At 39.2% G+C, this 13,746-nt stretch overlaps 1 protein-coding gene across 15 annotated transcripts in view; it reads right to left on the bottom strand.

Moving 5' to 3' along the window:
• The window catches only part of PLEKHA7 (pleckstrin homology domain containing A7), a 132,514-nt gene that overhangs the window by 31,369 nt on the left and 87,399 nt on the right, over positions 1-13,746 (bottom strand). For 12 of the 15 annotated variants that reach the window (XM_068685176.1, XM_068685178.1, XM_068685183.1 and 9 more), the window contains 3 exons: positions 7,853-8,031; positions 5,343-5,828; positions 1,346-1,865 (listed from right to left, as the gene is read on the bottom strand). In XM_068685176.1, the coding sequence (XP_068541277.1) occupies positions 1,346-1,865; positions 5,343-5,828; positions 7,853-8,031 (1,185 nt within the window). Of the gene's footprint in view, positions 1-1,345; positions 1,866-5,342; positions 5,829-7,852; positions 8,032-10,675; positions 11,502-13,746 lie in introns of those variants that run through there. The other 3 variants (XM_068685188.1, XM_068685174.1, XM_068685187.1) reach the window with 2 other exon arrangements.

Below are 13,746 nucleotides of genomic sequence, written 5' to 3'. Positions count from 1 at the left end.
TAAATTGATGCTGTGTGTTTACATGAACATGAGTGTTTTTCTCCAGAAATGTCTATGGAAAAGTTTTACAGACAACGAAGATTTTGTTTTCATACATTGGTAAAACCAATGTGACATAAAAACGTTTTATTCTGTGAGTAAAATTTATGCAGCTACATTACACAGGAAGGGAAGAGCCTTCTGCACATTCCTTCATAAGGGATGTAATGCTGCTTCAACTTACATGTGGAGAAACCAATGCCTGGTATAACATAATCAGGAGTTACAAAAATAGCAATAATTTTCAGTGCTGCACATCACCGGACTACTTCATTCTCTGACAGAATGTTATAAATCTAGAGATGCTGAAAGACATCTGACAGCTACACAGCATCTACTAGGAAAAATCTCAGCTGTCCATGAAGCTGGCATGCAACCTCAGTTCATGGTCCTGAACAGCCACGCTGGATGTGCATGTGCAAGACTCTGCAAATACTTTCCCCAGCTGAGCCCACGGATGAAGTTAAAGAATTGGCTGAATACAGAGGCTTTCATTCCCACTTATTCCGGTGTAAAAGCTACCAAGGCAAGTTCTACATTGATTGAATCCTGAATTTCCCTAATTTCCTCAGGCAAGGAGAGCCACGTGGAGTACTGAGTTAGAAAACCTCCAGATAAGAGTTTAGTGAGTACAATCAACTGCTCTGCAATTCTGCAGGAGGTTAACGTTTCAGACCAACACAATTGCGGTGTCAAGAGTTGGACTTGATGATCCTTAAGGGTCCCTTCCAACTCAGGATATTCTATGATTCTATGAATTTGACTTTGGTTAGCCCAGTGCTATCAAGTCCACAAAGGGCATAAACCATCAAATGTATGAGAAAGTATGACTAAAAACTAATAACTAAAAACTCAATCAGCTCCAAGACTAACTACACTAGCAAAAGGTTAAGAGAAAGTAGATACGGCAAACACTTCAGACCACAGCCATAAGTATACAATCAAGGAAGAGTTCACCCTGCTGTCTTTTATATTCTTGCCTATGTACTCTATAAATTAAAATTCTATAATGTGCATGTTTTATAGACACACATGTAAATCTCCAGCTTTTGAATAACAATATTCCAAATCCATGTGATGTGCCACAAGTATTTGTTGTTTGGAAAGGCAAATTAATAAATCTGAAATGATCCCAAAGACATGAATTTTAGGAGAAAACTGCTCATTCTATTAACCCTTACAACTTGCACCATCTTTCATACACAAGGCAGGACGCAATGTGAATTACTAAATGAATTACTAAATGAAATAATTCATGATGCTACATGTAAAGTAGTTTGAAATTATTGTTATACTGCATACAAACCTTTACAGCGTGACTTCGTATCTTCCTGGGGGATCCAGAGAAGGGGCTGTCTGCAGTCTGCCTCTCATCAGGTGGTTTAACTGTAAGCCTTTCTGCGGGAGTGTGTGGTCTCCTTGGGGGAAAGCCTTTCGGTGGCCCAGGTGGAGGAATATCAGATGGAGAGGGCGGAACGGATATCGAGCGTGGGACATCCAGCGAACTTTTTGACTTACCCCGATCCATAAAATCCGAAGAGCCTACGTACAGCGGGGCAGTGGGGCTGCCATGCTTAAATTGCTGTCTCTGCTGCCACTCATAGAGCTGCCAAACAGTTCCGTCCTTATTTGCTTTCCTTTCCTCCTGGGACATCTTCAAGTGGCTAACACGGTCTTGTGCGTACTTGTAGTCACTCGGCAAGTTGCGGTTTGGTGGCGGCGGTGAGCTCCCTGAAGGCTGCCTGGTATTCTTTGGCAAAGTGTGATAGTTCTCAGGAAAAGGTGGATTGGGGCCCTGACGGGTAAGAGTCTGATCAGAAGCAAGGCTGCAAAGGGATGGGGGGAAGGGTAAAAATTAAGCATATATTGGTGAGCAAGAGTGGGTGATTAAAATAAAACAAAATAAAGCCTCTAATAACATCAGCTACAGGAAACACCACACAGGATTCCTTTAAAAAGGAACTTACAGCAACATTAACAAAGTAATATTGATGAAATCGACCCTGCACAAAAATACTACATTGTATTTGCGGACTGATAATAATACCTCTAAGCAGAGGCCATTCATTTAGTGTCTGCCCTAGAAGGACCTACTAGAAATAATCTTAAGGGACAGATGATTACCAGTACTTAGACCAAAAAAAGCGCGAAGAACGCGAAGAAAGGCATCATTGTAAGATTTAAAGAGCGATCTGTAAATGAATATGCATTTTTTCTGGAAGTCTGTTCACCACCAGGTGGTGCAGTTTGCGAAGCACAAATCCACGCTCATCACAAACAATTCCCTTCAAGAAAGGAAGCAATCTCACCCATTGCAGAATGAGCATCTTACACACTTCGTGCTTTGTTTACATGAACATAGAAATTACATCGCCCAGGGAAAGCCAGGAAACTTTGATGCTATTGCCTAGGTACAGGCAGGTTGCAATTCCTCCGTGTATGAAGTAAGGAGAAGCCTCCAGCTAAAACAACAGGCTGCAATTGAGTGGCACCTCCTACCACACGAGGTTTCGGACCCTTAAAAGTAATTTGTGTTATGGAAAAACAGCCACTATGACAACGTGCCAATATCTAGAACAGGAAAGGGACAGCATCCCGAATGACTCCAATCAGGCCCTAGTGAACTGTGGACACTTGCTTTTCTCAGAAATCAAGAGGAAAATGAACAGAAGCAGATGTTCCTGAGACTCTCCCTCTTTTAAATGATGAGGTATAATGAATATAAAAAGGAAAGCAGACGGTGAAGAGTGAAAAAAATGGCCTATGCCATATGATTATTTACCACAAAAGTCATTCAGGACCTGCAATGGTGAGCAGCTACACACAAGGTATTGTAGAGAGAGCAGTTAATTGTTCAAAAGAAAACAAATGCAATTATTGGAAACATGATGTCCATTCCTGGCAACACACAGAAGCTAACAAAGGCAAGTAAAGTCTCTTCCTATCCAACTCAGGAAGATTTCTGCATGGTAGGAAAATAAATATGTTTAACACTGTATTTGCAAGAAAGGAAATTCCTCAACACGACATTATTTAGCTGGGAAAATATTTGACTGACTTTTATCAGACTGATTTTTTTGGTTAGTGTGAATAAACCGTGCATTCACTGTGCCTATCCAGGCACTGAAACCAGATCAAAGACAAATAATTTCTGGACAGCTGCTGGCAGATGGTCCCAACCTTTAAATACTTGAAATTCCCTTCAAGCTGCCTTCCAGGCTCTAGATTTCTCTCAAAGGCTGAGATGAACCTTTCTGAAGTAGCTACTCCCCTCTGCTGAGAGCAGAGGGTTTAAGTGGCTCCCCTGGCCCGCAGTGCATCCAGCAGTGAGCTGTCTCAGAGAGACGAATCTCCCCAGTGCCTGACAGCTGACATTTGCTAGTTAGCAAACAGTGCCGAGTGCTTTACAAAAAGAGAAAGTAAAATACTTATTGGAGAGATCTAAATGCCTATAAAAAGGGTGTAATGCGGGCAAATAATCATACAAACTACTGCTACATTTGTGTGAGGCAACTCGCTGAAAGAGCTCTTTCTTGTCGTAACCCACTTGCTGGCACATCTTTATACACCTGAGCCAGGAGAAAAACTGTACTCATACTGTCTTCCAAATTTAAAGGCTTCTCCATCCTAAGCGGTTCTTTGTTTGTAGCATTTCAGGTGGAATAACCATGGAGCAACAAGAAAGTGAGTGCTCCGCTCATACTAAAATGAAAAGGGAAAGTCAATCAAATGATCATCTCTACTTTAAATGTCCATATCCCGAAATCAATAGCACAGCTGACACGATCATATCACTTTTATCTACCAGTTAAGTGCACTGCAACAGCCTCAGCAGGTTGGGAGAAGGTGCCATTTCAAAGCCTGAGCCATTGCTCCTTGGAAAGGCAGCATGCAATTCACTCCGAATGCAAAGAAAGCCTTTGTCAGGGGAAGACGAGAAAAACAAGGTCACCTGAGCTAGAACAGAACATGAAGAAAGTTCTTAAGGTAAGAAGCAAATAACTAACATACACTTGTAGTTAGATTTTGGTTACAGCACTGCAGTTAGCTAACTATTGGGAGGTTTCGCTGCATACTTGGCAGCTGAGGGAGCTGCTCCTACCTAGAGCAAAGGCTGGCACCTGCAACAGCACTACCTTGACGCTACGCCTGAAGCTCATTTACTGGCACAAGTAATCAGGAAGAAAAGAGCACTTCTTTAGGTATAAGTCAAGCGTGCTCACTGCCTCTATTTGTGATGTGAAAAACCTCAGCAAAGGTTTTCCAAACAGAATGAGCCTTAAACCTTAACCAGAATTAACCTTAAATTTCTCACTGTGTCTACGGTGAGAAATGTTAGCTTCAAGAAGCATTAAAAAAAAATAAAAAAAAATTCCTCCTAAAAACCTCATTAACGTCTCCCATTGTTCTACGTTACAATTAGATTTTAGCAAATCTGTAAGGTACTAACTCAGCCAGCTACCCACATCTGAAAAACCCTCGTGCTCAGCAGAGAGCGCAGCTGCCTTTCCTGCCACTTGACCCAAGGTGACACCAGGCGCACAGAGACATCACTTCATTCTCTCAAACTGCTTCATAATCTGGCTGCACGTTTTGAAAGCAAAGCAATTATGAGATTTTCAAATTACAAAAGCATTCCGGCATGCATTCCAGCTCCTGGTAAGATTTATGTAATTTTCAGGGACTGAAAAGGGAAAAGAGAATCCTGGAGACCATGGGAACATCCTAGGACCTCTTAATTAATTAAATGAATATCCAGAGACCTTTCAGTACGTGATGCACACATGGTGACTTTGAATGCAGTCACATTATGTATAGAAGTGAATGGATGTTGGGAAGAGGAGCAGCAGAAAAAATAAAAACAGTGCTCTTTAGTTTTTACTTTTAGGAGGAATGATTATCTAGAGTTTACATTTTTGAGTTGTTTTTGAGTAAGAGGTAACTGAGGGCTCCACTTCACTTTCTGCCTCCCTTGCGTTAGCAAATTTTAAAAGGTTTTAAGCATCTATGGTGATTAAAACATTAAAAAAAAAAAAAAGTAGCACTCTAATCTCACTTCTTCTATTTGCAATGTAGTGACAACACTGAAGGAATTTGATTAGCCAATCCCATATTGACTTTCTCATGAGATAAACACCTGAAAAATACCTTTCTGTACTGGGGAAGGAGAAAGCAAGTTTTGTAATGTATTGTCTCTGTAAAATATTGTTCCAATTTGCACAAAGCATAATTCCAAATGCATCCTCCTTTAATTTCAGAACATTCTGTCTGGCAGTCCATTTAAAGACGGGCTTGTTACTAACCTTTTTGTATCTCCTTTTTGGACTTTTACCCAGTGCTCCACTTGAGCCATATTACTTTTTCTTTGAATCTGTTTATCTGGATTTGTTCTGGGAACAAACCCTCTTTTATATGAGCCGGTACCATTCTGCTCCACTAGGCCAGCACTCATACTTAATGAACTCGGAAGCGTTCCATTCTTCTCAACGGGCAGAGGCTGAGCTGCTTGAGACCGCGGTGCATTCGTTAAATCTGGAAATAATGAATCAACTTCTGTTAACGCATGCTTAGCCTTTCCCTTCTTAGTGTCCAGAGCTTCTTTTCTGAGAATATAACGCTCCTCCTCCTCTTTTTCTCTTCTCGTTTCTTCACGCTTATCATAACCAAGCATTTCAGTAGATTTTTGATAGTTTTCTTTTGTATCCGTACTCTCTGACTTCACACACACTTTACAGGCATCCACGTGATTGACCTGGGGAACAGCCTGCTGATCCACTTTTTCATTTTCCCTGAGAGGGAAAAAAAAAAAAAAAAAAGAAAGTGTTGGTAATGAACACTGCTTAATTGTCAGAAGTTGATGTCGTCTTGTTAGTATTTTAGAAAAGATAGCTACTAAAGCACCTTCTCCAGGCTGTGATGAATCCAACTGAAGTATGCTAAGATAAATATGGTCACCAAAACTCTAGCTGTTATCCCAGTCAGACAAAAGCTACTTTTACAGTGCTAGCAAGTAAGCACGAATCATTTATATGCATCTGTAAAAATGACTGAAAATATTAAGACTGTATGAAAAGTGTTGAGCTTTCATAATATTGTGTACATACAACTGTAAAAAAAAAAAAAAAAAAAAAAAAAGTCATCTTCCAATCATTGGAAGCACTGGAAGCCAAAAAACAGAAAATGAACTGCCAAGTACATATTTCAAAGTCAAAAAAGTATTTCATATCTTCATAGATGTCCTAAGGACTAGCTATTTCTGGCCACGAAAACAGAACATCTACACTTGAGTCAATACAATCACTGTCTAGGGAATCTCTAACTTTGTAATTTTGCAATTCCTAAAAAACAAAATGTAAAAAGTTACACCTACATTGCCCCAAAGAGATGCCATACACACTAGTTTACTAATTTGCCTTATCATCTAAATATCTGAAAAATTCCGTATCAGAATCCTTGATACCAAACGTATTACAGTCCTAAGAGCTTTATGTTGCTTTTGACACATAACACACTTCATTTGCAATTTTGTTCATCTACTTATAGCTACAAGCTTCAATTTAATAGTATCATTGTGGGTAGTGCCTCATTTTCTCTGAAACTAAGTTCAGTTTCTTTAAAGCTTTACAGGAGGTGGATTCCACGCAAGCATGCACCACAAACAAATATTTTATCTTTAGTCTATTTAGTGTCTCAAAGTGAACAGTCCACTAGGACCAAGGACACTATAGCAGTACATCTAACTTGCCAGGCTTCCTTGACTTTTTTTTTTTTTTCTCCAAGTACTCCTATCCTTATAAAGAAGATAAAGAAGAACAAGTAGCAGGTTACATATTATTTGAAGTTAAAATTAAACCCAGAAAACCCTAACACAAACTCATATAGAATGCAAAAGTCTGGAAGAGATCCTGGATCTCTGCTTGTATTAGATTAAATTTACCAGAAGCAATCACTCCAGCAAGACGCTCTGAGAAACTGCACCCTGACATTTTAATTCGCAGAGCCCCAAGGGTTAAAAGCTGGGCTACCTCACAGTACAGAGACTTCTTTCACAAGGGGTTTTAGGGAAAGAATCACATTCCCAAAGTCAAACCATCGAGAAGGCTACATCCAGTTTAATAAAAAGGAATAACTGGAAGCACACGAAGGCACAGCCGAATGTGTTTGCTTCAAGCACTGGTTAGGAACAATGCACCAAAAGGACATCCTCCTTTTTTAACGGTGCTTTTTTCTACACCAAGGAAACGTAAAACTCTTACAAGTACAAAAGGCCACCAAAGTAAGCCAAAAACCAGCAGTTAATACATGGATAAATTAGTCGCTATCTTTAACCATGCATTTGCAGTTTCCCCAACTTTAACATGCTTCTCCTGCACAACAGCAATTGATCCTTGTTCCAACCACTCGTTTGAAACAACTCTTTACCCTTCTGTCATTTCCCTCACATTTACTTTCCTTCAGGCTGTCACTTGGCTGTTGCAGGTGCATGAATTTGCTAAGAAAATTTGTAATCCTTTAACTGAATTTCCCTAAATATACACACATATATATATAAAAATAAATCTGTCATTCCATGTGGGCATATAGTTTGTATGTGAAAATAAATACTGAACGCCAGCCTTAATTAACTGTTAGCTACCTGATTTGCAACAGGGAGAAATCATTGCAGACAGTAAACTAAACAGAACTATTTCTTTAAAACTGGAATAAGTTTCATAGCACATGTTTACAAATACCGCTTTGAGAAATCATCATCATTCTGAGTTTGAGCAGAATTAGTTTGCTTTTAAGCTAGGAATTGGTGTGTTGAACTTGCCTCTTCAGTGAAGAGCGTGTTTGCATGAGAGCAGCTTGGTTCATAGCCCGGATCCAGCCATTCATATCCTCCTGGGTATCTGCACTGAAGTAGTATGTCCGCATCCCTGAATGCTCTGCCTGAGAGCCAATAACAGAATTCTTATTATAAATATATGCCCGCATTCCTGTATGAACAGCCTGTCACCAAAATAAAGAACAGAAATAAAAGAAATCGGAATCAGACGTCACTTCCATTTTTCTTCCCAGAAAGTTTATTGCAACTTTTCCTGATACCTTAAAAATGAATAAATAAATACAATTTTCAAGATTCTCTGACTGTTTCTTGAATTTAGGGTAAAATTATTAACCTGCCACATCTGGCAGTTGTGCAGCCAACTCCAACGGCACTTCTGTTTTTCAGAGTAGGAATTTTCAGCTTTTCGTTTTCTCTTAGCTGCTGTGTTTCATTTACCATAAATACCGTACAAAACAAATTAATTCTCACTGAGACATGTGTGAGTGAGTGAATTTTCCCAGCTCATTTCATAAAGCAATTTAGTCAGACAAAACGCAGACAAAAACTTTACAAATTCAAGCAATTAAAATGCTTACTTAAGACCTGATTATAATGCACGTTAAGATCTTTCAGTTAAATTAGTGTGCACTTGAGCCTCTATACATTAGCTGCAAAATCACAAGTCTTACTGCAAGTTAGTAGTACTGATGGGGTTATCAAAGTGCCTCAAATACTGCCAACCACCTCCTCAGACCAACACACCTAGAAAACTAGAGGTATTCAAAATTTCCTCTATAAGCATAATACATTTATTAATGCATTAATGTCACGCTCAAAAAAATATTCAAACTGAAACGTCTTTATAACTCCAGGCCAGTTGAATTTAATCAAATCTTACCCACCTTTGTCTAAGTGATAGTATAGATACTACTAAATCCTTCCGTGAAGTGCTTCAGGACTAATATTTCCTCCTTCTTACCTTACAATTGGTAGGAAAAGACTCGTTTCCTTCTTTGCAAAAAAAAAACTGAAGCGAGTATATTCAACATGAAAGCTCTTGTAACAATATTAAAACTAAATTAATAATTTAAACTGCTTTCGGTAAAACTAAGACTGCTGTCACATACGAAAGCCAGTGGCACAAAACACTGCTGAGGCAGGCGTTTGGTTTGTTTTTAAAAGGAAAAAAACTTCTCTCAAGCTTTTTATGAGGATACATCTTCTTTTGAAGGTTAAGCATATTTCATGAGCTTTCCCTAAAGAACTGCTCCTTGTATTTTGATGAAATCTCCTCCCTTTCCTTATGGCAAATTAAAAACTTCTCTACAACACAGCTGGATTTGGAAACAGCAATAGTTTTGCCAAAACCCAGGCTTATTTAATCTGTTGAAGCCTTCCCTAAAAGATGTATTTTCAGCTGTTTACACTAATATTGTAATCTTAGAGAGTCTTACCAACAATTTTGACAAGCAAAATATTTGCTTGTTCTTACAGCTTTAACGTTTGCAGAAAATTGACTCCCTTTCTACTGCATCCTGTTCTTACAAAACGTGTGCGATGTGGCCTCTCTGCTGCAGGTCTTAAGCATGGAAATTTCTTTTGAAAACTCTGGCAGTACGGAGTTTTCTCTGGAATGCCACTGTGCTCACAGAGGCAAGGCTGAGACTGCAGCCCAAGAGCCAGCCAGAAGGAGGAGGAGGAAGAGGAAGGGCTGATACAACTCCAAGGCTCTCCTGCACGGACTTTCCTCTGCTTCCTACCAGCACTGGCTGACAACTCAATGCAAGGGGGTGTTTTCCTTCCCACCATCATCTACCTTAACACAGCAAAGCAGGATTTACATATGTGAAATAATAGCTCTGATCAGTTGCATATTTAGGAATCAAAGGATTTTAGGAATCAAAGGGTTTGTTTTTGTGTTCGACTCTTTGAGTTTATTGGGTTTTCAGTTTTCTTTGCTGCTGGGGGTCTGTCTTTTTTTTTTCTTTTATTGACCTTGAAACTACTACAGAAACAAATATGGTTTAGAAGAATTTAATTCACTGTGATTTATGAGCAGTGTCCAGGGCAAGAGCTGTAACAGAAATCAGTAACTTTAAAACCAGATCTTCTGACTACAGCGTGCCTATACGCACCATGTTGAGTCTATGGCAGAAGATGCTAGAATATGGACGTGAATCAACTTCTGCCAAAAGCAGACTGCATATGCCCCACTGCGGGTAATGCAGCAGGACCTTAGCCTTCCATTGGTTGTTCACCTGCTGTATTAAAAAAGAAAGCAGCACAACCTTGGATAACTAACCGTGCAGCCTGCATACCGCATCAAGAAACGGGTTTAATTCACCTGTATGTCCTGATCAACATGCTCAGTGTGCCTTTCACCTTCTCTTTCAGTGGTGAATGATGAACACGGCTGAAAGCATTGCCTAAGAGGCTACAGGTAAAAGGGAATAAAAACACAAGGCATGTTGCACCATTCCCAAGAGACTGAAGCTATCGGAGCTATAAACATTCATAGCTTCAGAAGGGGTAATGGAGATGGTCTTTTATTATCAACAAACCTGACATTCGGAAGTTTCTCATGTATAAAACCAGTTAAAGGGAAATCCATATACCTTGTAGTTATTTATTAGCAGCATGTCTAATATGCAAGAAAGCCACTTTGTGCTAACGTCCTGTAGCTGTCACTGCTAGCAGACACAGAAGCTGGTGGGGTTTTGTTTGTTTTTCAAGCAAAAGCTATTAGGATGGCTACAGCATACAAAAAAAGCCAAAAACACAGCACATGCGCACACATACACAACAGGGAAAAAATAATATTGGTACCTATTCATGCATTCAGATGCCTTAATGTGGATAGATTGAGAAGAGAAGCAGTCTCTCTCCCATAATGCACAGAAGGAGAAATGGAGTGTAAACCCCAAGAGCATATTGATAGAACAAGACAAGGACAAAAAGTTAAACAAGTTTAAATTGCATAAAGATTCATGTATCCAAAGAAAATATTTAACAAAAGACTGTAGTAATAAAGGTAAGCAATAGCTAAAGTCTACAGCTGTTATGTTCACTCCCATTAATTTAAAATTCCTACCGGAGAAAAGGCAGAGTTTACTGAACAGAGAAAGGAACTACTTTATAATAATTGCAACCTTCAAGTTTAGTGCTCCCAATAAGCTATACAATACCAGAAACCCACCCTTCTTCTGAAGTTTGATATTTACAAAGCATTTATGAACAAAAATTGGAACAATACTCTGTCCCTTTGCTATAAACACAACACACTATAGTCTAACTTGTCTTTCCCCCTCAAGTAATACCGAGCTTTTTCAGAACTTCTGGATGCTGGTACCTTCCCTCCTCTCTTTCAAATTCTTAAATGACTCCCCAGACCCACTGAAGCTCTGTAAGTAATATGGGAGCCTAAGGAACCAAAAATGGTGGTGAGAACACAAAGGAATAAAATATTTTTTTTATTATTTTTTAAGAAAAGCAGTGAGATCACAGGCAAATAAGTAAGTCTGTCCCGGTGCCATCAGGACTAAGCAATGAACAGATACTTGCATCAGTATGTCTTCAGTATCAATAACGAAAAGATGTTTAAAAACAATACAACTTTATATATAAATACTTGCATACAATGGCTTTCTTGAAGTTTTCTTGCTTTTCTTACAGCAGACACAAATACGCCTTCCAATTTTCTCAATTTATATCAAAGTCAGATTTTTTTTAATGAATTTACTTTGAGTATTCTCTCATATTTTTAACACACAAGATCAATTAAAATAATCTTAACTGAGGATAGTGTGGCTTCTGAAGAGACTGCAATTAAAATAATCTTAACTGAGGACAGTGAGGCTTCTGAAGAGACTGCAATGACTTTAACGTCCATAAATTGCTAATACTGTTTACAACGGTGACACTAAGTACAGTAAATTCTCTGTCACGGGGAGTATTTTCAGTCATATATTAATGTTGTGCACCCTTTTTCACAGTACAGCCCAGACAAAGGATTCGTGATCCCTCACATCTGCATCAGCACAAAATTACTATATGAAGAAATAGAGCAGTTCATTAAATACCCGTGTTAGCTGCAGAAGTAAATGTGCAGCCAAGATCTTACAGCCTAAAGGCACAGCTTACGGTGAGTAGCTTGTAGCTAATCACAGGACTTTGCTTGGGACAAATGAACAATGGGAAAAGGTTGTCAAGGACAAAGAAGCACAGTTTCTAAACAAAACGATTTAATATGCGAACTCCTCCACTTCAGTCTTGATGGGATTTGAACAGCCCATACGCTATTCTATAGGCCTGTCGCTGTCAAGCTTTTAAAAAAATCCTAAACTGGACTTTAGGAGGTGATGGAAGGAACACAAGTTTGAGAATATCAACAGGGTGCATTTTATCTGTTACAGGGCTTAGCATATATCCTACTAAGCATGTATGTTGCAAACAGTCTTCTAACTGAATCATACAAAAAGCATCTATGTGTTTGCTAAGTAAATTTCCTGCTTTTAGTTTTACAAAATAAAACGTTCAGAGTTTGACTGCTTACCTGGCTTTAAAAAGTCACTGCTACATAAAAAAAACATTGAAAATGGAGGCCTCTGTGGTACCAAACAGCTTACAACAGCTGGAGTAAATGACAGGCCAAATGCAAGAAGCGACGTGGCGCATTCTCCTCCTCATTCAGGACTTACAAGTGAAAAAGTCCTATCTTTATTTTGGGCTTCATCTTCTCGTGTTTTCTATTTCTGGCTGTGCTACACTGCGAGACAGAATGTCCATCCATGCTCCAGCTATCGAAGCAGATTAGATAAAGGTAATGGCTGGTGAGTGCTGGAATGCCAGCACGGCCCGGCTCCTGCCCCGCTGCACCCACAGCCGCTGCCGCCAGCGTTGGATTGGGTCTTGGTGACAGGAACCACACAAAATCCTCCTACGGCCCTAGGAGCTGGTTCTAAAAGCATGAAACTGCAATGTCAAGCCTGCAGTCAATCATCAAACACCTCAAGCAGAGTCAAGACTGGCCCAATGAACTTCCAAACCTGAAGTGTATGATGTGGACTTTTTATACCAGTTTTCTAGCATAGAATTTGTTTTACCAACAACTCCTTATTTCTCTGTCAACTTTTTACAGACAACCTTACACTGAAAATTCCAGGTTACTGGCTCGTGCTAATTTTCAGAGAAGATTCAGATTAAAGACGTAGTAGAGCTTGTATGGGTATAATATTCAGAACTCAGAAAACTTGCAACTGCTTCTGAAATGTTTAACCACGATCACAACCATGGGCTCTGTTCTGCAGGAAGAGAGAGGCAGCAGTGACTACAGAACAGGTCACATAGGAACTACGTGTGCATATGGACGTTCATATACAAAAATATGTGTATGTGTGCATGTATATATGTGTGGGTGTACGTACATACACATCCATGCACCAGGCTTCTTTTCCTTTTATCACTGATGTCTTAAACTGGTTAACAATCCTAATGTGCACTTGAACATTTGCAAACATCCTTCCATGAAATTAAAAAGATATTTTTAAAACACCAAAGCAACATGGTTTAAGTAGATCCTATTGCTAGTTTCTTCATCTCCTTCCCCAGCCTACGCTAAGACATGTAGAAGCCTAAATATACTTTGGACCCTTCTTTTTCAGTACCTGCTTCTGCCTAAGAAAAGGCTTGGAAACAAACTTCATGAATCACACTTAATAAATATTAGAGTGAACTGATTTTTTCAACAAAGGTTCTTTTGTAGCTGGTCCTGCTATCTCACATTCAATGTATTTGAGAAAGTATAACAAATATTTCCATAAAGAGCACCAGGTCTTTTTTAAAACACATCTCCCAGGTTAATATTTGTTTAATACATTTCAAGCCATTACCCATTTCAA

This window comes from Anas acuta, chromosome 5, assembly GCF_963932015.1.
Source record: "Anas acuta chromosome 5, bAnaAcu1.1, whole genome shotgun sequence".
Taxonomy (NCBI): domain Eukaryota; kingdom Metazoa; phylum Chordata; class Aves; order Anseriformes; family Anatidae; genus Anas; species Anas acuta.
The sequence above is the reverse complement of the archived record's forward strand: the minus strand, read 5'-3'. Positions and strand labels throughout refer to the sequence as shown.